This window comes from Sciurus vulgaris (genome assembly GCF_902686455.1).
Source record: "Sciurus vulgaris genome assembly, chromosome: 10".
NCBI classification, from domain to species: domain Eukaryota; kingdom Metazoa; phylum Chordata; class Mammalia; order Rodentia; family Sciuridae; genus Sciurus; species Sciurus vulgaris.
Genome location: NC_136470.1, coordinates 104,739,579 through 104,763,563, shown reverse-complemented (window position 1 = coordinate 104,763,563; position 23,985 = coordinate 104,739,579). Strand labels below are relative to the sequence as shown.

At 40.3% G+C, this 23,985-nt stretch overlaps 1 protein-coding gene across 6 annotated transcripts in view; it reads right to left on the bottom strand.

The window, feature by feature from the left end:
• Positions 1–2,566: 2,566 nt before the first annotated feature.
• Positions 2,567–23,985, bottom strand: part of GOLIM4 (golgi integral membrane protein 4) — a 74,531-nt gene continuing 53,112 nt past the window's right edge. For 2 of the 6 annotated variants that reach the window (XM_079156389.1, XM_079156386.1), the window contains 9 exons: positions 22,468–22,632; positions 20,041–20,373; positions 17,768–18,030; positions 17,227–17,306; positions 15,739–15,848; positions 12,611–12,778; positions 12,218–12,286; positions 4,615–4,695; positions 2,567–4,276 (listed from right to left, as the gene is read on the bottom strand). In XM_079156389.1, the coding sequence (XP_079012515.1) occupies positions 4,127–4,276; positions 4,615–4,695; positions 12,218–12,286; positions 12,611–12,778; positions 15,739–15,848; positions 17,227–17,306; positions 17,768–18,030; positions 20,041–20,373; positions 22,468–22,632 (1,419 nt within the window). In that variant the 3' untranslated portion in view covers positions 2,567–4,126. Of the gene's footprint in view, positions 4,277–4,614; positions 4,696–12,217; positions 12,287–12,610; positions 12,779–15,738; positions 15,849–17,223; positions 17,307–17,767; positions 18,031–20,040; positions 20,374–22,467; positions 22,633–23,985 lie in introns of all 6 variants that reach the window. The other 4 variants (XM_079156385.1, XM_079156388.1, XM_079156387.1 and 1 more) reach the window with 3 other exon arrangements.

Here is a 23,985-nt window from a genome sequence, read left to right as displayed (position 1 = left end):
GGGGCCACCAGGAAGATGAACCCTTCCAGGGAAAGCCCCTGGTGGACCCACCTCTTTCAGTTGTGCCCCACCTGCCTACACTGTCACAATCAGTCCATTCAAATCAAGGTGGGCTGATTACAGTACGGTTCTCATAATCATTTAACCTCTGAATATTCCTGCATGAACAGGAGCTTTGGTGGGGACACCTCATATCCAAACCATAACAAACCAACCTATGATCACACTTGGATGGCATTTTTAGTCATGGAAAGATCCAAGACTGGAAAAATGCTACAACTCTTTTATCTCTGCCTCAATCTTCTGTTTCTTTTCATGGGTTAGATATTTTTTCTCTACTTTACTTGTAGACTGTTTTCTCTGTACAACTAAGTACATGAGTACTGGAAGCCAGATTCATGAAACAATAGCTTTTCTATTGGAGAGGAAATATAAGAGGCTATTTTCTAACCTGCAAGAATAGGAAGCATTGTGACGGTGAGGTTTTACCCACCTAGCAACTGAATGAGTTAGCTGGCTAGTTTCCAAATGCTGGCAGAAGGCACTAGGCTGTTTAGGCAGAGACTGAAGACTTATTTCTCATGATATCACAGGTAGCATAGGGTTTGTGTTCACATCAGTTCCCTTGGTTTACAAGTGTCATGAAGATGAGTGGATGTTAAACATATCCACCAATAGGTTTGTGTCACAGCTGAGGATCCCAGATCTTAGGAAGCCTTCACTTCATAAAGGTGCTGCTAGCAAATGTGTCCAGGCTTTGTCCTGAAAGGAGATATCATTATCCAAATCAGAGTATCTGCTCTCTGACACAGAGGGAAATGACTTTAGCTTCCAAGGAGGATTGCTATGCAAGTGTCCGTTATCATAGCCCAGGATAAGAACTCATATGGTGTGCAGGAATATCATAAAATCAAATTGATGAATCTGGGGTCAAGTGCCTAATCTGATCATGTCCTTTTTTTCATGAGATAGAGTCATACTATTGCCTCTGTTTTAAGTCAATTTTCCAACCAGAGACTAGGGTCAAGATCGCTTACCAAGCTGTTAGAATGTACTTGACAAAGATGATCCACTAAAAGAGTGTATATTATCAGGTTTTAGAAAAATCACACTGGCACATATTTTAGGGACTAGATGCAAGTAAATGGGGAAATGAATTAATCAACTTTCCAAGTAAAGATAAGTGAGTCCTGAACCCAGACAGTGGGGGGTGGAGAAAAGTAGCAAAGATGAAGATATTGTGGAAGCAGCTAAGAGGTGGGAAGACAGAATTCAGGATAAACTTTATGTTCTTGTTTGGGGAAACTTGGTGAATTAAGACACAGGATCTATAAAGAGAAGGTTTTAAGTTGCAGGTGGCTAAGAAGGCAAGTTTAAGTTTTGAGAATTATGACTGTGAGGTAGGAGGGACATAGAAAACTAAGCTGAGGGAACGAATGAGAGGACATGGTATAACACATGGGTGGGAGGAAGGTAAACAGAGATGTTCAGCACAAAACTGGAAAAGAACCCATATTTAAGTGATAGGCATTAAGAGAGGAGCTTATAAAAAGATGAGGGAGAAGCTAGGATGCTCAGAAGGAAATTAGGAAGAGAAAGTCATAGGAAGACAAGTCCTGAAGAGAAATTAACCTAATTCACTCTTAAGGCTGTGCAACATACTATATAGCATGGACCTTTCAGAAGGTAATTGAAGAACTAAGAAAGAACACAAAACAAGGAACTCAAAGTAGTTTGAGTAAACTGTGTTGAATGCTCTGAAAGAGGAAAGTCTGCAGTTGTGAGGTTTCCATCAAACTTAAAGCAGAGTGGTAGGGATTAAAGTGGATCCTTCACAAGCTCCGTGTACTATGAAGACGTTCGACACATTCAAATAATTTTCCTTCATAATGGTGAGTCACTGGTACCTGTGACTAAGATCATGTTTCTTACTCTCAGATCTTTTCTGATCAGTCTTATATACCAGCCATTGTATTTGAACTAACAAAGTTTGTGTGTGTGTGTGTGTGTGTGTGGGCTCCACTTTACTTGTCCCTGATAAATGACCCCTCTTCCCCCTTCTGCTGATTATGTCACTGATACCAAAACCTTTGACTTTCAGTTGCATCAAAGTCAGATTAATTGGCAGGATAAATACAAGTGGTATTTTATTTCTGTTCAGCTCATTAATATAGGTCAGCTAAGGCTCAGTTCTCCTGGAAACACTGGTTACAAGGGCCCCTAACGTGTGCTACACATGGATTAGAAAGGTTCTGACTGCTACTTTCCTGGGGGAAAGTTTTTAAAAAATTTGTGTGTGTACATGACATTCCCATATATTTTCTGTTCATTTTTTTTCCTCCAAGAACTACCTTGAATACAATAAAATTTGAGTTTTAAGGAAAGGGAGAAAAATTCAACTGCCAATCCAAGCAGAAAAAGATAAGGAAAACAGAAAGGGGGTGAGGAAGGCATTTTATAATTCATTAATTCATATCAGTATCTCTAAAGATATTTTTATGCAAAAAATTGGAGAATGTTAGATCAGAAACTAATAAGAAATCACACATTTAAAAAGATTTAGCACTTGCTTTTTATAGCTTTATTGACTATTACCATGTTTCAAATAATTAAATACTGCAACTGGGACATTAAAAATACAAACTAATTTACCAAAATAATTGTATTCTGAATATTATGTACAATATAATACATTTTACATTACATAAAAGGGTTTTTATACATAAAGGTAAGATTTGATTTATCATTATTGGAAATCCAAAATACATTTGAACAAAACATTCCTATGCATACATACACAATTGCTCAGCTGGGATAATCCAAACCATACATGAGTGTGGTTATTAAAAAATAAAATTACATTCATATAATAGTGGTAGAAAATGAAATTTGCTTTTATTACTTTGAAAATATTATTTTAAAAACTACACACATGAATTATATAACCTAGTTCTATACATTTAAAAATATTTATGCTTGCAATTGAAATATGTTATTTCAGGGGAAGTTTTTGACTTTTAATTTTCTTATTTTGTTGAATCTTTTATAATTCATAGTCATTAAACTGGTGAAAAGCAAACTGGTGCCCAGCACATGGAAAAGCCACAAGGACCCATCTTATCACCATGTATATATTTCACCACATGATTTTGAAAAATAATCCGGTGAAGTTGTACAGTTTGGTATGCTTTCATATTCATAATTGGCATCAAAGTGATTATATATTGAGGCACAGAGCTTAAAGGAGAAATACATCTTATGGTAAAGAACTAGAAATACAGATATCACTAGGTGACTTCAGGAAAAAATATCGTGAATAGGTGCTTATGTATAAAACACCACACACACACTAATTTAGTTTTTAGGCAACTTCTGTCCTTGAAAATGGTGAATACAATGATATGTCATACGTTGTTGGAACACTGAAATACCAAATTAAGTACATGATACTGCCATACAAGTTTTAATAGCATCTCACTTTGAAGTTTGATTCCTCTCAAGCAGAATAGTTGTGTCTTTAAGTAATACCAAACATTTTCCTAAATGATCTGAAATACCTGAAAAAATGGTATATTTTACCCTGCAACAAAAATGGCTTTCTAGTTGCATGTCCCTCTGTACAGAGATCTCATTCCAGAGAAACACAGACTGCTGAAAGCTCTATCAGAACTATCCCGAGAGCCTCAGAAGAGCAGCAAGCAGTAAAACTAGCCTTTCTCCTTAAAGTCTGCACAGCAGTTTTGCAGTACTTGGTTTTCAATCCTATATTTTATGAAAGGCAAAGGAAAGAACACCTGCAAACTAGAAGACTGAAAGGTAACAAGTTGAAACGTATACAAAAGGAGTGCCCTTTCCAACATCACATATTTGAGAAAAATGAGAACCAGAGCCTAAGACACACTTTCCTGTTTTAATTCTTGGTCATGTTTAGCCTGTATACAAAAGTTCTACCCTAAGTTATCAAAATATATTCATATAAATGTATGAGCATTTCTAATACAAAAGTTAAAAACAAAGTCTAAATTCTTTACTTTTTGTAATTAAATATCCTAGAGTTCAGTAGGCAGATTTCAAAGCAGCTTGAAAAAAATGTGCTGGATGAGCACTGTCTGGGAATTGGGCACAGTTACATCTCAGCTCTGCGATGGGATTTCTCAGCAATGGCAGCCCCGTCTTCCTCCTCCTCCTCCTCCTCCTCATAGTGTTCCTCTCTGCCTTTGGGGTGGTTGTCATCTCTCGCTTCTTGCTCTTCTCCATCATTGTTTTTATCATCAGCCTTAACATTACAAGAAAAAAGAAAAACTAAGAAATAGAGCGAGTGATCAAAATTTTTCTCTAAAACAAACAAGGTGCAATCCAGTTTGGGAGAAAGGAAACAAGTGAAGAAAAATGATCCTACACCTGATCTGTGCGTGTTCAGTTTCCTAGTTCCAGGTGGGCCTGTTCAACTCAGGGGCACTTTACAGGTGTCTTCTACCTGTGCCTGTCCCAAAATTACCTATGTACCTCCAACCTAGCATGTGCGTGTACATGCACCCACGCACGCACGCATGCACACTCATGTGCTCAGTAGAAGCATACGTACACTTCAGTAGAAGCATATCCTACACTTACATTCTCATCATTGTCACCATAGGTCTCTTCTGCATTATGCTCCAGTTCCCTTTTTTTCTCTTCAGTCAAATCTTCCTGAACCTAAAGTGAACCACAAAGCACACGTGATGCATTCGTCATTTCAACACCTGCAGCGACATTTTTTGATTTCTAAAAAGTTTGTCTGAAATACCAGAAACAAAATTACACTTAAAAGTAAAATCGAAAAAAAAATTAAGTCAAAAGTTTGACTTGTCTATTAGGTAAGAAGAAATGTCTAATATACCTATTACAAATCAATCTACATCATGCACAACCATAGAAACGAAAAGATGTACTCCATTTGTGTACAATGAATCAAAATGCAGTCTATAAAAATAAAAATATATTAATTAATAAAAAGAAAAAGGATCAATGTGACTGTTTCTCAGTCTGATCTTTCCTTTGAATTTCTGATTTCTCTGAATAAGGAATAATTCTGCAGGAATAATACCTGAAGAAATTCAGCTTATAAAGTTACTCACTTTTTTCAAAATGAGAGAACTGTACAACTCTGCAAACTCTGACAGAATGTAAGTTCTATGATGGCAGGAACTGTCTAATAGAATGTCTAATTGCGGTCTTCAGTAATTAGATGCACACCAGGCACACTGAAATGCTCAGCATTGTTGAGTGGATGAGTTACTGAACGAACAAATAAATCAGTGCAAAAAGTATCCCTTGTAAAAGCACACAAAAAAGATACTACTGTCAAAATTGATGGATCTGTTCACCCTTTTGATTAATGGGGATGACATATACAAGTCATGTTCACTTAAGATTCTTGAGTTATTCATGTACCAAAATTCTTATTTTCTTCATGTAATTTGCCAAATACTAATAAATAAAAAATGGCAAATACACTGAGAAAAAAAATAATAAATCTCTCAGGTTAAAATATTCAGAAAACAGAATGCAATCATTTCAATTTCTGTATGAAGTAGCCTAATAAACTAGTTCAAATCCCTATCTTCATTTAGTGTTCTAACACAGCATATGTTTTAAATCATTTTCCTCTTTGCACACTACTATTACTGTTTCATTGATCCCAACTGCTTATCTCAAAAGGCAAATCAAGGAAAGCATCCGAATTTTTACTAAATAATTTCTCTTTAACGATCATCTCACAGAAATAGAGGCTAAAATATTTTCTAACTTGTTAATAGTTTGAAAACCATACATTTGCCAAAAGGTTTAGATCATTTGAGTGTATTTTTAAAAATTGCTGAACAGAAGTTAGGCATAAAGTAGTGTCCTGGTACCAAAAGCAAGCCTGATCTCTTCCAGGATCATGGTACAGGAGTAAAAGTCCTCTGGGGTAACACAAAAAATTACATGATTTTTTGGAAAGAGTTGGAGTAGTGGTTAGTGGTTTTTGAAAATCTGAGAAACTGGCAAGGGATGGAAAGTAAGCAGATGCTATAATTAAGTAGGAACAAATCCAGTGCTGCCTCAGTGGACAACCTAGGGGAGAAGAGAATGAACACACCCTCCCAGAGCTTTGGATAGTTTGGCCTTTCAGGAGCCTACTCTTTGAAGGTGACTCTTCAAAGATGTCCTAGACGGAGCCAACGCTTCATGGAATCTCTTCTAATCAGCCCCCAGCAATGGCTGGACCCATAGCCCTAAACTACACTGGTTTCAAGTAAATACAATTTGAAGACAGAGGCATTGAGCATCTCTGGATTCACATTTCCTGGTGGAGTAAGCTAGGGATACCCTTGTCTCACCTTACAGCTCTATCAGTAGTCCATGACATCTCTTCTGCCATTTGTCACAGAATCTCACAGCAATGTCCCACAGGACATTGGGATGAAGAGGATGAAGCACTTATTTCAGACTTCATTAAGGTCTAATTGAAACATTATTAAGTTGCCGAAGTGTCCTTGTCTTGATGAACAAAGATGTCTTCTATGTGGGTAATAATGAAAGCTCAATTTGTGAACACTACACATGGTGGGTGTTCAGAGTGGGAAAGAATTGCCTCAAAATTATACAGTATGGTGGAAAGAGTACATAAATCTGGGGCACCAAAGTCCAGATAGTAATTATTTAGGCTTTCTGGGCCATAAGTTCTCTGTCACAACTGTACAACTCCACCACTGTAGCCCCAAAACAGTTATAAACAATGTGTCAACACAGAGGCATGGCTGTGCTCCCTAAAACATTTACAAAACAGGCTGAAGCCTGCATTTGCTACCTTCCAACATATACTGGGGAGACAGACAGACCTGCACCAAAGCCTGAACTCTGCAGCTTTTCTGTCTGAATAAACAATAAAGTCAACTTCTTATTATGCAAATCTTCAAGAGCAGGTAAATAAGGAAATCATTCAACAAACCCTTCATAAATACTTCCAATGTTCCAATTGTCTCAATATGGCCATATTTCCACTATCACTTTTCTATTTTTTTCTATTAATTATTCTTATGATTTCTAGATATGATGTAATTTTACCCTTACATCATGTCAAGGTATGTAAAAGAAGTGAACTTCTTTTTATACAAACATAATCATTATACCAGATAAAGCCAGTAATTCCATGGTATCATCTGATGTCTAGTTGACATTCTTCTGATTGACTTAATAATGCCTATTCACAATTGATCTGTTCTAATCATAACCCACACGTCATGCATAACATGGGCTTCCCTCCATTATTTTTATTTTGATGCTATTGACTTGTTCTGTAGAAGGACCCACATTTTGGATTCATTTGCTTCTGTGTGGTATCACTTCACCCATTCCTCTAGTCCCCATATTTCCTATAAATCAAAATCAGTTTGAAGGTGTGAGTTCAAGGTGCTGAATATTTCACATTTTCATCACATCAGGAAGCACATGTTTGTCCTACCTTTAGGAAGGCTGAGGTTGGTCAGTTAGCTCAGATGGTGACAGCCTGACCTGCCCCTGCTAAAGTGTTCATCTAGTGATACCATCCATTGATGATTATTGATTAAATCAATGGCGTTAATTAAGGGTTACAAAGATAGTGACTTTCTAGTTCCATCCCTCTTTCTGCACCCACCTATTTCTATACAGACTTCCCCTGTCGACTATGTACTTACCATGCTTGGTGCACTTAAAAATGACATCCTTTGAAGTCAGAACTGGGTGGGCTCTGATTATGATAACAAGCTGTGGAACCTTGACAAATACAACTAACCTCTCTGAAGGTCAAAATATCTTATGTATAAAATAAAAGGGCTGGGTAAAATTCTATGATTTTCTGTGTGAATGGGGTTTGAGAATCATACGTGCTGTTAAGACTGTGGCAAAAAAAGGTTTAGCAAACGTGCTTAGACACACAGCATTCTGCATAAATGTTCAGTGGGGTTACGCTCCCCAAGTCCTCCACTACTGCCTGCCTCTAAACGGGGTGTTCCCTAAACATAAGCATCAGCTGGGGGTGGGGAGAAGGGACTTTTGAAGAACTCTTGATTCCTAGGCATCACAACAGATAAGATCAAAAATTTCCAAGAGCAAGGTTTAGTCCAGGGATTTGTATTTTTCACGAACTCTTCACCATGATTCTTGGGCTGGGCACAGCAGTGCACCCCTGTAATCCAAGCAGCTCAGGAGGCTGAGGCAGGAGGATCAGAGTTCAAAGTCAGCCTCAGCAATTTAGCAAGGTCCTAAGCAACTTAATGAGATCCTGTCTCAAAATAAAAACTTAAAAGAGGGCTGGGGATGTGGCTCCATGGTAAAGTGCCTCTGGGTTCAAACCCTGGTACCAAAAAGAGAAAGGTGATTCTTGGTCACAGTGAAGACAGAGAACTATTTCCTTAAGTAGAAAATGGATGCTGGGTTAAGAATATCTCTAGCTTGGGAAATAGTATTCCTTCTCTAAAACCTGTTTTCTCATTCTTGGGACCTATTGTAGAACACTTGGCTTGTTCACCAATTATCAGTATATTCTTAGTTGTGAACCACTGATTTAAATTATTCTTTAATTTAGGGAATCCACAAATGAACATTCTATAATTTTCCAGTCATATAGAGAACAGAGGCTCAGAGGCTTATATACACATTATTTTAATAAGATATTCTTCATGTTTGTGGCAAAAGTAATTCAAACTCATCTTAAAGGTATCACTGAAATGAATGACATGGCATTTCTAATTGACCTTTAAATACACTTTGACAAAGCCAGAGGCCCTGCGCTATCATCTAAAAGTGTAGATGCAGCAATTATGTCTGCAACACTGGACCCTCTTTAGAATCCTGCTGAGGCTGATGTAATGCTCTGTTAAAGATTTCCCATAGAGGTCTGCATTGCATTACTCATCTTCATCCACTGGAATCTAGCATTTTAGGCATGTGACAAATGAACCTTTTGTGTCAGAGTAAAGTTTAGTAAATGACAAAGCAAAAGAAAACAAATCACTGAATCTGAAATGGGTTTTGATTGGTCACTGGGTCCTGGCCAAGTGTGCTAACACCTTTGTTTACACATAGAAGACACTGTATGAGCCAGGACCAGCTGGCTAAACCTTGAGTAGTCATGAATGCTAGGATCCAACGAGGAGGGTAGCATGTGACAGAAGAAGTCTTTGGCAGAGTCAGTTAGAATGAAGAACACCACTGACTGAGGGGCCACGCTGAATGGGAGTTTCCACCCATCAGATGCTTCTTGACATGAGGAATCCCAGGCTGAATCCCAGGCTGTGGTCTGGGTCAGTATGTATACATATCTGGCCTCTAAAGGTGAACAAATAAACTTGAACTTGCTCTTTCCTGAATGTTCAGATTAATCTGTTTTCTACAGTTGAATAAAGAAAGCATTCCAAGTTTTCAAGCATTCAATCTATATCTATATATATATTTTAATATTCAAATAATTTGAAGTATAACACAGCACTTTTTGGCTATGTGATAACTTGTCCTATTTCTCAAAAGTAGATAAAATATCTGGAATATAAGCAATATGAGGAGGACATTAAGGTGGGTATGTCCTTCACCTTGACATCAAATGAATAAATCAGGATTGCAGGTCAATAATCATCAGTTTTATGTCTTAATGCTGCTGCATTAAGATTAAAAGAAAAAAAGGAAGGATAGTACAAATGGACAAATTTCCTAAAAGCACACTTGTTTAGGGTGATCTACCCCTGTGGTTCAGATCTTAAGTCTGATGGCTCCACCCCAGGACAGGTTTAGCCCTGGCAGGATACAGTTCCTCCTGAGGAGCAAATGCTGGCAGCCTGAGTTTGGCTGCAGGCTGGGAAGGCAGGAAACTAGAGGAACCGACAGCCCTAAAGCCTTGTGGCCAGGGGGACAGCTGGAAAATGCAGAGATTTACTGGAGATTATAACCATGGATAGTCACACAGCATTTTGTGGTTTTCAAAGCACTTCCAAAAATATTGTCCCAGGCACACACACACACACTTCTAAACAATACCGTAGGTATTTCTGCTTCATTTTCTCATTTTACTGCAGTGCCAAGTGCTTCACTGTGACTATCACTAGGACTCAAATGGTATTTGGCAACCACCCTTCTCCCGTCTCTAGGAAAGAGGACCTGGGAATGATAGAAAGATGCAAAAACTAATCATCTCAGGAAAGACCAGAAAAACACAACCCCCCCTGAACAAGGGATGCTCAGGGGACAGGAGGAAAGTGATACTGGCAAGGAGACAGGCTTTCAGGGTCTTCTTGGTACATTCACATGGCAGTAGTCTTAAATGATGGGTGGCAACCTGGAGCCTACGCAATATGGGGTAAGAAAGTTGGGACAAACACTATTGTAAGACTCCTGGCAGGGAATAAACAAAGTAAAATAATCAGGACCTAGGGCTGGGTGCACAAGAGGAAAACAGCCCTGTCAATTCAGCAGGGCTGGAGGGAGGGGCTATAGCGGGAGGGCGGCTGCTGAACCTCAGGGTGGCTGGGCCAGCACAGCCTCCTCTGCCTTGTCTCCCCTCTCCTGACCGCTGCTGTGGTGAGTCCTGTTTTTTTACCCAGGTTCCTGTTGGATCTCTGGATCTCTCTTTTCCACCTTAACTGATCATAATACAAAAGTGAAAAAGAATCGGTAAATACTGATTAAATTTTTATGTTTACCCTTCTGAATTTTTAAAAAGAAGCCAAGGTGAACCTTTTTCTCTCTTAATCCCTCAAAGATTCCTGGTATCTGACATAATGAAACAAAGTAATATTAGTCTAGACATCCTGTTACAAGAGAAGCCCAGATGAATATCTTCTTCTTGCTAAATGTCTTAATATTCAAGGCCGCTGCCTTCTCTAATGCTCTCTTTCTGATAAGACAGCTCAGAGTCCTGATTAAGATGAACAGCAGGATGAGAAAAGATAGACAATAAAAAGATCAAGCCTGTTAGACAGAACATAACTTGAGATATTGCCACTGGCCATAAAGGGCAACATCCTTTTCTGTTTTCCTGGTATAAGCACAAATTTTAGCATTAGTTCTGCAAAGCTGAAAATATCAGTAAGAATAAGAAAGCAGACCCAGGCAAGGGAACTGAGTGCATGCTGAGCACAAGTTTTCAGAATAGGACTTCCAGTGGTGGGCGTGGTGGGCGCATTTCTTCAGTAGGCCATGGTTGACCTCTCCAGAGGTTCCCTTAAGGATAAAGCCATGCATTTGCAAGATACCAGGCTGATGAGTGGCTCTGAACCAGGCCTTTACTCTGGGAACTACTTACTGGTCCTTAAAGAGACTAAATGTGGGGTCGAGGCCTGGTCCATATCACATTCCATCATATTCCCAAGTACTGAAGTGTCCAGACAGGAGAAAGCCATGACAAAAAAGGCTACAGCAAGTAGCCTTCACCAGTTGATTGAGCACAGGCATTTGGCACCATGACAGATGCTATACAAACCTAACTAATGATAACATGCCAGATGCTTACAGTAAAAAGCAAACTAAAATGAAGTATTAAGAAATTCCATCTAAATGCATTTTAATTCAACTCAGTTCCATATTAAAAACTTTCCCTTCTCTTCATTGTTTTTATGGTGCTGGAAATTGAATCCAGGGCCCCATGTATGCCAGCTAAGTGCTCTGTCACTGAGTTGCATCCCCAGACCTTGTTTTTGTTGAACTTAATTAAGATACTAAAATCTTATGAGGGAAGAGGTCAGAGGGAAAGACTGTAAAATTCATAAAAATATCTAGCAGGTGTTACGTGGATTCCAGTGGGCATTATGGGGTATCCCTGTGAGGCAGACACACAGGATATGTCCACAGAACAAGTTACAGGGTCAGTCCATACTCCTTCAAGGTTTCGAGCTTTGTTCTCTCATTTGTGAGGGAAAAAGACATGAGAAAAGTTTCACATAAAGATCACATAAATCTAAGTCTGCCAACCCTGAAAAGCCTGCTTTATTTGATATTTCTGGTGAGACCCAGAGATGGATTCTATTACCCCGGTTTTGTTACCTTCCAACCAAACATCTCACTGCCATGGTTCATTTCCTCTTAAACCACCCTTTCATACCCTGCTTAAGTCTTTCTGAACTTTCTACAGAAGGAATACCAGAGTCAATACTGCCAGGGTTTGTTTACAGTTTGTGTGACAGACCAAACAACTTGATCAGTCTCTGGCATTCAATCTTCCTACCTCCTCTTCTCCCTCTTCCTGGTATTGTTCATCAACATTATCCTCCTGCTGGTCTGGATTTCCTGCCATCTGTTGAAACAAAAGGGGAGGCTCATGTTACTGTACATTGGAGATGCCTTTTATAGTACTCAGGGACAAAGAAGGAGCATGCCACCATGAATAGTGCACTCACAGTGCACCGGTGGCCAGGAAATGATGAATAATCATGGCTAACACAAAGCACGGGGTGTCTGTTACCCTCTGAGTGCAGGCATGTCATTTCGCATAATGGCCTCGAAACCACTAGAGTGGCAAACCTTTCCTCGATGCAGATTATGACCAACCTTTTACATAAACCAGGCATTTACTAAAGGGCTCAGGTTGAATCCACCCTTGGTAGTGGCATCTGCTTACCACCAAATGCTCCTCCATGTCTGCGTTCTCTGGCTTTTGATCACTTTGTTTGGGCTCTTCGTTTTCATCTGGCAAATTTTCTTCTCTCACTTGCTCGGCTTCCTCAAATTCGTCTTCGCCTTGATTATTGGGGTCGTCTGCTGGGTTTATATCCTCTACAGCTGCCCTCTGTAAAATTTTAATAAAAACCAACCGCCATTTCGAAACAGAGGATCAAGTTTGATTTCATTTGAAAGGCCACACACTGGCAGAAAATGAAATCATCCTTCACTGCCATCCTTCAGCTCTATCCCTGCCAGCACTCACAAGTATCAAGCACCCCACGGTCAAAAGATGAAGCTCCTGCTTTATTTGCTAGAGGTTGAGGAATCAGAATGAAGGATAAATGGGGCTTCCTTTCTGCAAGTTATTCCAACACAGTCTTCCAAACTCTACCGAACCAAGAAATGTGAGCAAAACTACCTAGACAACCAGCAAAACAGCTAGTAAGTTGGAAAACCAAATAGGAGGAAAAAAATCAATGCTAATTAATATAGGAGACTTAGATGGGTGAAGAGTTAACTCCTCTCATGGTGTTGTTGAACTTTATACAAATTTCCCTTTCAAGCAATTTTAAACATGAAAGCTAAGTGCAAAGCAGATGATGGGAAGGAAGACCTACCCCTGAAAAGACCCAAGACAAGAAAAGGACTAACTCTAAAGAAAATGGTATACTTGTAGTATGGACCACGTTCCTTCCTTTCCTCTCTCTTTTTTCTTTCCTTTATTCATTCATTTCTTTTTATTTTTGGTACTGGGGATTGTACCCTGGGGTGCTTTACTATTGAGCTACATCCCCAGTCCTTTTCATTTTTTATTTCAAGACAGGGTCTCACCAAGTTGCCCAGGGTGGCCTCAAACTTGTGATCTTCTTGCCTCAGCCTCCTAAATCACTAGGATTACAGGCACGCCCCATTGCACCTGGCTGAACAGTTTTTCACTTAAGAAACACTACCATGAAACTGGGAGATACTGTACTGGCAAGGGACAGGAGAAAAGAGCCATCCAATCCTTGGCAATATATCACAAAAAATATCCCTCCAGATCCACCCTTGAGTGGTTCTCAGTTACTGTGAGACAGTGACTGTCCTTTAAATGATCAACTTTAGAATTATTTCAATTTCCCACTTAAGCTTCCCAGGCGCCTACCAAATAACACACATCCTCACAAAGATTCAGCATTTAGAAACAGAGAAGGGCAGAAATGGTGATGCTTGCTCTGAGCATCCCCGATCCCTTCCAGGTTATCTATGGGACATTTACTGAAGTGGCAATTGCTTCAGAGAGACACTGAAACCTCTGAGTAAGATTTGGTCTCTCCCAGTGTTCTCCAGACAAGACGACTGTACTTCACTTTGCTGAAGAGCCCTGAACATGTTCAAGAGCTCAATGTGGTCTCAGCTGATCTATTATCTGCACACCTGTGGCCATAAACCTCATTCAAGTGCAAATAACACTTTTCTTGGGAATGTAGTGACAAATCCTCACCTTTACACTAAACCCTAATTACTCCAGAATCTCCTGTCACACAGACTTCTTCATGTGTTGTCAATAATCTGTATGGGGATATAGGAAAAGGGCAGCACACTCTTTTCAGAAAAAAATTACTAAATATGTTTTGCTACAGATCTTAAAAATGTGCACAAGTTTCCAGGTCCAACCATGTAATAAATGAGGGTTCATGGGCACAAATAGTCACATTCAAAGAAAACAGCTAAGACAGAGGGACAATGGGCAGAAAGGCCAGTGTTCCCAGTAGGTCCTCAGAGCAGATAAAGGAGAGTAAAGGATCACATGGCGAGTAGTGAGTCTGCAGCCACTTCCTCCACGTGAGTGGCTGTGAGGCTGCCCTTCATCCCCCACGTACGCTGGCTTCCCAGCTCTCCTGGGAGAGCCTCTCACACTCTCGTTCTCCTGGTAACCCTTGCTCTGTCCTGACAGTATTTCCCTGCTGCATGCCTTCCTGAACACCAGGGAGGGTAGGGAGGGAACAATTGCTCTGTGAGTCAAGTGGAAAAGCCATTTCCGTGAAAGGGCTGAAAGCGGCCGGCAGAAGGACTTGCTCCGTGATTATCAAGGAATGACGTGGATCTTCTTATTAATTCCCTGGACCAATATAAACTGGATCCACTGGCAGTGGAGATTGAATGTTATTGACAGGGGGGTTGCTTTACCGAACAAAAGACGACAGTAAAGGTGAAAGGAAGCCAGGCACGGTGGCACATGCCTGTAATCCCAGCAGCTTGGGAGACTGAGGCACGAAGAACACAGAGTTCAAGGCCAGCCTCACCAACTTAGTGAGGAGGCCCTAAGCAACTTAGTGAGACCCTGTCTTAAAATAAAATATATAAAAAGGGCTGGAGATGTTTGGGTTCAATCCCTGGTACCACACACACACAAAAAAAAAAATTAAAATAAGTTGTGAAATTCATCTTCACGTAACACATGATCACTCACTCAATGTCTGCTTGCCTCACCTATAACCAAGGCCAAGGCCCTAGACCACCACCCAGGTGAATCAGAGGTCTCATTCCTTTTTTGGAAAACACAGAATAATGCCAATTATTGAATGCTTACTTAAATGTTCTACACCCTCATGTACTTGAGCACCTCTTTTAACAAGTGAAACCACATTATTTTATCAGTGTATTTATTAAAACGGTCTATGGACTGCTGGGAGGTTGACAGAGTCACTCTGCATACCTAACTCCCTGGCAGGCCACTGGACAGGCTCAGGAAAGGGTGATTTCTCCAACTTCCTTGCTTGCCTTTTCCATTCCCTCCATCTTTCAGAATTACCACATATTTCAATGCCTCTAAATTTTTCTTTTCTAGGTTTTAACTTTATTAAATTAAAAATTGTCAAAGGAAAACCCTTTCCGACACTACTTTTCCCAGAACAGCCTTTAACCCAGGCTCCTTGCACACCCTACACTCTGGCTGATGGTAACCACACTGCTCACAGTATGCAAACCCCTCTGTGCGCTGATGAAACGGCCTGCACATCCGGGGCTGGACCCTGGAGTCGGACAAATGCTCTTTCTGTCCGTGTGTTTCCAAGTGGCAGGTCCAGGAGAGAGGATGCTTACATCTGCCTCTGATTCTGGGTCAGCTTCTGGGGCTCCTTCTTCATGAGGCTCCTGTCCATTTCCGGGGTCTCCTTCTGCTTCGTCTTGGTGCTGGTTGTCTCTTTCATAGGCTAGTAAATCAAAGGAACTAGGATCAGTTGAAGGAATCAAGTGGGATTCCTCCCTTTTGACTCAGAGGAGAGCTTCCGGCAGGCCTCTGGAGACCAAGTCTCCCACTCTTTCCCACCCACGGGTAACGCCACAGCTTTCCGGAAGAGTGTTGTCCTTTGCCCAGACTCTGTGTTTAAGGAGTTGAGTGTGGGTGACTGATGTCATTCTACCTTCCCAAAACTAATGTTTAAAACTAATGTCATTCTACCTTCCCAAAACTAATGAAATTCCCTTCAAGAAACAAAACCCAGGCCACTGGACAGTGCTAAAATAATTAATTTTTGGATAATATTAGAGGCAATGGCAAATTTTCAAAAGAAGTGTCATTAGAAAATGAAAGGAAAAACAATCTCAACTGTGGAACTCAAAAACAAACATGGCCTGTCACAGACACTGTTATGGAAGCAAGGACACCACCACAACACAGGGACATCACACATTTACGCTCACACACTGCTGGTGGTCGAAAGAAAACTTAGATGAAGAGAATTTTAAGAGCACACCAGAGAAGAGAAAATCACTTTTTAAAGTCAGATATAAGAGGAAAGAAAGGTTAAGTATATGGAGAGCATTTAGTTTAATACAAAGATACAGGGTTAGCTCACCATCAGGTTACAAGTTCACAAAGGGGTATATTAAATAAAGAAGGGGACAAACTGTTTAACAGTCTTACTGGTAACAGAAACAGAAACCTTAAAGTCACCTCAGGGGACAAAAGGGAACAGGCAGGCTCTTGACTTTCAGGGTTACCAAACTGTACAACTCGCTGTTGGGGCAGGTGACCTCACTCTCCTTTAGACTCTCTTTAGAAAAAGATTCATATCTCAGCATGGGTGGTGCTGCGGAGAGAGTCACCTTCTAGTTCTCTCATCCCAGCAAGGAGTGTGACAAATCCCACAGTAGGCTCTTACCATGAAAGAAAGCCACTGCTGATTTAATCTGAAAAACTTTTAAGGTAATGATGCAAAGACTTCCAAGGTATGGAGAAAATGTAGAATTCCCCAAAGCATAATAATCCTATGGTAATTTGTCAGAAATAACTATTTGATATGCAAGAAGTTTAAATGATGGGGAGAGTAGTAGAGACAAGGGAGATGATCTTGACCAGTTTTCTTTTTCTTTTTCTTTTTTTATGGTACTGGAAATCAAACCCAGGACAACCATGGAGCACTATGGCAAGGATTAAGACTCATGATGTGACAACAGAGGCATGATTTCTTTACCCTCACTCAGATATGCATTTGGCTTGTTGATGTTAGGTAACACTGGCTCACTGATATTATATGATATAACCAAGTAACGTTATTAAAACATTCATCATCCGAGAAGTCTTACCACCTCCTTCCTCTTCCTGGATTCCCTGGTCCTCTGCTCCCTGAACGATATCATTATCCATAGCATTATAATGAGCTTGCTGCCTGCCAGGGACACAAACATTATATATTCAGGGACACAAATTAAGTGGCACAGTTTGACATAAGTCATTTATCTTTCAAGGTAGTAATAAACAAGATTTTTCAACATCTTTTGAAAAGCCATAAAAAACTTTTTTGAACTTTTAGGTACATGATAAAGTATGATGAAGATTCTTGATATGCCTCCAACAGATGCCTTAAAAAGATGAAGTATCGTTCAATGATAAAATTAAAAAGTTAACACAAAGTCTTCTAGGCTACTTTGAGACCTACACTATCACTTTTAAGAAGGAAAAAGCCTGATTATTTTTAAAATTAAATATTGCCCTTTAATTCTCAGGTAGTCATTCTTCCTAGACGACATGAGCAATATGAGTCCCTCCTGTTCACGGATCAGAAACACACAAATCTGCTTGCAGTGGGGGAAGGGCCGCCGATGCCCATCAAGGGAGGGGGCAGGCTACCGTAGCTGCTCCTGGTGCTGCTGCTGGCCCTCCTCTTGCTGGACCTGCCTCTGCTGGGCCATCTCCTGGGCCAGAAGCTCCTGCTGCTGCTGCTGCTGCTGCTGCCGTAACAAGTGTCCCTGTGGTCTCTGCTGGTGCAAAGCTTCCTGGTGTTCTCGCAGCCGCTGGGCCTCCTCAGCCCTCCTTGCTGCCAATCTCTTCTGTTCCAACTGCTCCTCATATGGGGATCGCAACCTGGTGACCGGTTTGGCTGATGGGTACACCTAGGGCAAAGACGAGGTGATGCTGAACAAGAGGGCTCAGCACCTCAGGGGTTGCCCTCCCTTTGGTTCCCATGACAAACTCAGGAGGTAGGGAGGGTTTATTAACACCTATTTGTCAGGTGAACTGTGATTATAAATAAAGCCCAGAAATTCCTATTTGTCCTGCTGTCTCTAAATTGCCCTTGACATCATTTAGCAACTGGTCTTCCCAATTTGCTGGCATTAAGGCAGACTTTCAATATGCTCCCTGCTCAAATGGAACACAAAGCACAACACAAGATATCAGTTTTGAACCATAATTAAATTTGTGTTCATAAGACTCTGACGCAAGCAGTCACTTGGTAACCTCACACTAATTGGGCAATTTGTGAAGCTGAGGACTTTTCTATGAAGAGTTAAAGACCTAGGAAAGCTAATTAACTTCAGCATACTCATAGCAGGTATATACTCATAGCAGGTTGAGCACAGTCAGAATAATAATGTCAAATATAATGTCAAATTCCAGATTACAGTGCAAAAGCAGTAACTGAGCTCCTTCAAAGAAACTAAGAATAGTGAGGCAATAGTACTGTTTGATTAAAGGAAAATCAGATTCAGCAATTTTTTTTTTTTTTTTTTTTTTGTACCAGGGATTAAACCCAGGGACACAGCCACCAAGTCACATCTCCAGCCCTTTTTTGAGTATTTTTTAGACACTGGGTCTTACTGAGTTGTTGGGGCCTCACTAAATTGGTGAGGCTGGTTTCGAACTTGTGATCCTCCTACCTCAGCCTCCCAAGCTGGCGGGATTACAGGCATGTGCCACCGTGCCCAGCAGATTCGGCAATTTTTAAAACTCCACTTTATTGAGCTTTTCACCATCCTCCCTTCCCCTCCTCAACTAACATAAACACAAATTCTCTGCTACTGCAAGAGAGCAAAACATGAGGGGAACTGAACCAAGTGGAGAATTGCTGCGGAAAGGTACAGACTGCCAGAGCTTCTGAAGCTAAGGTGGCACCTTCAGAGGCCGCTACACCTACCCAGCCTGAAGCCTCAAGCAGCCTCAAGTTTCACTCTGAAGCCAAATAAAACTTCAGTTATAAACAGGTAATCAGTTGGGTACAGTGGTGCACACCTGTAAGCACAGCAGCTTGGGAGGCTGTGGCAGGAGGATCACAAGTTCAAAGCCAGCCTCAGCAACTTACTGAGATCCTATTTCAAAATTTTAAAAAAAGGTGGGGCTGGGGATGTGGCTCAGTGGTTAAGAGCCCATGGCTTCAATCCCTGGTATGAAAAATGAAAACTAAAGAATAAACAGGTAATCAGCAACCAGATAAAGGCCAGATGCCTTATGGCTGAGTATCAGTGTATAGCTAGCAGAAGAAAGGTACCTAGCTACACTTGGTGTGGGTTGATTTCAAGTTCCTTTAAAGTTTTACTTATAATAACAGCTGCTTTTTTTAAGAAAGGGAAAAGTGTACCTATGTAGAAGGGCATGTTTGGGAAGCAGGATCTGAGTGAAACTTGTTGAACACACTCACCTAGTGCATATCCCTAAGGGGTAAGGCAGCTTGTCCTGAAACCCTTTTGATTCATCCTAGAGAGAGAACAGGCAAAAGCCAACCCACCAACTTGTGTAACTGAACAGGAAGGGGACTCTGGATCATAGAAAACGAGACCTTTGTGTGCCTCAAGATGCTCGAGACAGGACTTAAACGTATCCAGAGAAGGTGCGCCGTTAGGTGCTCCCCTATGCACTGTCAGATGACGTGAGGATGAGTCTCTTACTTGCACCACTGACAATGAGGACACACCCACACACCAGCAGCAACTGCTCCAGCCATCTTTCTGAGCTAGGAAAGAGCTGTGCTATTAATATGACAAGAAAACTTAAATATGTGCACATGACACTTAGTGAAATCACTCAAAATATTTTTGTAGAGCTTGTGATGCACGGGGAGGCCTTTTTCTTTAACAAACATAACGACACATTCCCCATCCCAGTGCATTTGGGTGGGTGACCCATACCTCAGCCTGAGCATGCCCCTCCAGGAGGTTGGCAGCCTGCTTTTGTTCCTGCTGTTCTTTCCACTCCCGGTCCTGCTCTTCTGGTGAAGGATCATGTTCCTCCTCCAGATGTTCCGCCTGCCCAACCTGCTCCATTTCTTCCTCTTCCAGGGCTTTTCTGTGTTCCTCTTCCACCTGATGCTCCTCTGGCTCTCGGGGTGCCACTTCTTGTTGGTTAGGCTGGGCCACAGTCTGAAAATGTGCCTCATTCTGGGTGGGGGGATAAGGCTTTGCGTCTTCTGTTCTTCTGGGCATTGCTTTATGTTTCTGCCACGCATTGCTATATCGAGACACCTGAGCAAGCAAACCATAAGAAATGATGCTTGTCCTTTTCAAAAGTAATGATATCATTCATCACCATGTCCTTGGAGCTACAGAGTAAGCAAAATCTTGGACTCTGGAAATATACATATTCTCCTGACTTAAAAAGGAGCAATGGAGTCACTTAATTTTCACTGTATAAGCTCACCTATAAAATAGAGAGGACACTGGCAAAATTTTATCTCAAAAGAACATAGTCAATAACCAGGAAAATGAATCCTCTAAGCAGCCACATCTTAGAAGTAAACCTTTCCCCCTTTTCCAAAAAGCAACCCAACTCCTGCTTTCCCTTAGAATAAAAAGGAAAAAATTCACAAACTTGAAGTGATAAAATGTTTGCATAATTTTTTCAAAGTCAATTTGATTTGCAATTCATTACTTAAAAAGAAGAAAGATGCAGCTAATGAGGTTTGGTTTACTGGTAATTAAAATAGAATGCCATTACTAAGGGATATCCATGTTGTTTTAAAAATGCCTGTTAAACAAGGTACAATAAAATATTCTTAATGCATTAAAAAAAGAGATTTATTTGTAACCAGAAGGATTCTTTTGTACATATTTTGTATTGCCAACAGAAAACTCAGAATAGAAAGAAATAAATGTCTTTTTTTTTAAAGAACACTTCTCTAAAATTGGTTGGTTCAAATCAGTTTTTCCTTTAACTTTCAGACATCTCTACATGATCTGAGTTACAGGAAGCTGAAGGGAAAATGATATAATATTGATAGGAGAGTATGTCATGCCCTTTTCCTTCAACCTTTTTCATCAGGAAAAAATAACTTCTTCAGTGAAATTACTCTTTCAGATTGAAATAAATGTGAAACTCTTCAGAAACTAGCAGAGATATAATTACCAAGCTTGAGAAGCTGTGCTGTATAGATAATACACAAGGGAGAAAAGTCCTTTGTCAGGCAACATTTAGAGGTATACATTTTACCAAGGCCTTCAACTATCTGGCAAGTCTGACATAATACTGCCCTGGCTTTATGGCAAATACTTCTCTCAAGCACTCTAAGTGCTTTGAAACACCTCTCATTTATCTTCACAATATCCCTGTGAAGAAGATTGGAGCAGATAATTATCATCTCCGACACACAGATGGACAAACTAAAACTCTGAATCATCAGAAGATGAATTCAGTAAACTGGAAGTCACACTAGGAGAGAACAGAATCAAATGCCTGGCCATGCTCTCTTAAGTTAGCAGCTAACATAGGGTCCAGAGAGAGAAGAAAAATCACACTGAGCCTGTTAATCTGATGCGAATCCAGTCACATCAACTCCGTTATCCCCACAAGATGGTAGCTTGCAGGCAGATCTTCACTAACATTTATTGTTGAAACTGACTTTGTTAAGGGGAATGATAACCGTACTTCTCATTTTTTATTAAATACATGATTGTAAAAACAACTGTGTAAGAAGTAATGATAAGGAAGATAATATTTTTGATGTCCCACATATGAAATATTCCTAAGTCAGGCTGGATTTTCAGGAAGAACAAGAATAAAGTGCATTATGGGACTAGCACTCATACACCAGGCAGTGTCTTAACTTTTTTTTTTAATACAAATTTTGACAGGCTTTGTATGGACCCAATACTGCACCAAGTTCAAATATATTAACTTTAATATCTCTGTGGGCTGTCACATAATATCCTCATGATCATTTAACCTTCCCACACTATCTGAAAGAGTGAAAAAAAATCCACTGACCTTGAAACACTCAGACACTACAGTTCCTTTAAGACAAACCCATATGAAAAAGACAAAGCCAGGAAAATCTTTTCCAGAAAACACTAAAGCAGTAGCTCTCAAAGTTCTCCTCAGACCAGCTGAATCTAAATTAGAAATGCAAATCCTCAGGCCTTACCTCAAATTAACTCAATTTGTAAGTTAAGGAAACCATGGGGCTGGGGCTCAGCAGCCTGAGCTTTAACAATCCCTATGGTGGATTCTGATACACACTAAAACTTGAGAACACTTCTGAAATTTTTACTGAAGCAGTTCATTCTGTGACAGCTTGATGGGAAAAGTAACCTAGCCACACATCACCAGTTAATGCCTCTCACCTCTTGTGACTCTCTGGTTGGCTGCTCCCTTGCTGCGTTGTAACCTCTTGGAGAACGTGCCACCTGGGTAAGGGTAGCATTCTGCTGCTCTGCTAGGTCAGGATTTCGAAAGCTTGGGATTCTATTCAGGGTATCTTTCAGTTGCTTATATTCTGCAACTTGAGTCTGCATATAAATTGCACAATTGGATGCAATTGCACAATTTGAGGAGGGAAAAAGATATCAATCATAGATGGGCATTTAGGTTCATTGGAAGACTAGACAAAAATATTATACCTAAATACAAGTTAGAAAAATGTGGATTATGTGGATTATTTTCATGCATTAGCTATTCTTCCTTAGACATGCTTAACCATTTTTGAGCACATGCAAATTAGAGTTAAAGGAAACAGAAAAAAGTATATAAGACAAATGTTAGTTTTATGCTACATGAAACAAAGAGAGAACTCTGTGAATAACTTTCCAGTATAATTATGAAAAGACAAATATGTAATCCAAGTTTTATCACATTCACATGTCTATTAGAAATTGACAGTTATACAAGTGCTGATATCTTTTACCAATATGGTTTGAGTAACATTTTTCAGTGAAAAGAAATATATGCATATGCGCGTGTGTGTGTAACAAAAGCATTCAAGCAACCTTCTTTTGCTACCCCAGTTACTAGTTAATTTGTGCTTAAATAGGGTTCCTTCCTTGCCAAAACACCTCCTATGTTGTTTTGTTTTTCTGGAAAGCAGAGAAATAGGCATAAAATGAAACTGGATTTTAATTCCCCAATTCTTAATATGGTTTCTTTCAAAGCGACAAAGGCAGTGATATAGGTTTAGAACAGAACTGGAATACACTCACATAGGAGAACCTGTGTATATATGCTGTGGAATGTGTGTGCAGGATGGTTGTGTGTATGGCTGTAATATTTTTAATACTAGGAGCTCGAAAGATAGAAAATAAATTAAGTATCTTAACTAATAAAATCAACAGACACTGTGTACACATAACTCATCATATTCACCCACTCTGTTTTCCTGAAAGCAGAAATGCTGTGTGTGTAAATATACACTTACATAAACACATACAAAGAACACAGAAATCTTAAACAAGATCCCCAGACAGGGCCACTTCCCTCGGTGGAGAGTGTAGCGCTGATCAGTGGAGCCACAGTCAGCCAGGCCTCTGGGACCACAGCCCTGCATGCTGCCCACAGTCCTCTTCCCTTAGGAAGAGGTGCCTTTCTGTTTTTTTGAATTCACACAGAAGTGAAGAAGTCAGCCTACTAAATCCCTGTCAAAGGAGTGCCTTCATATAATTTGTACAGCAGTGCACCACCTGGCTGGTGGAGGTCTCTGGGCTGGGCTCTCACTCTAGAAATTATGACTCAAAACATCTGATGGGGGGTGGCGGGTCCTCACTTCAATAGAGGAAGACCTGACCTTCAAGCTTGGCTCTTGGTCACTGATCTTGGGTCAACTACTTGACCTCCCTTTTGGCATCAGTTTATTCAGTTATAAAATGTTA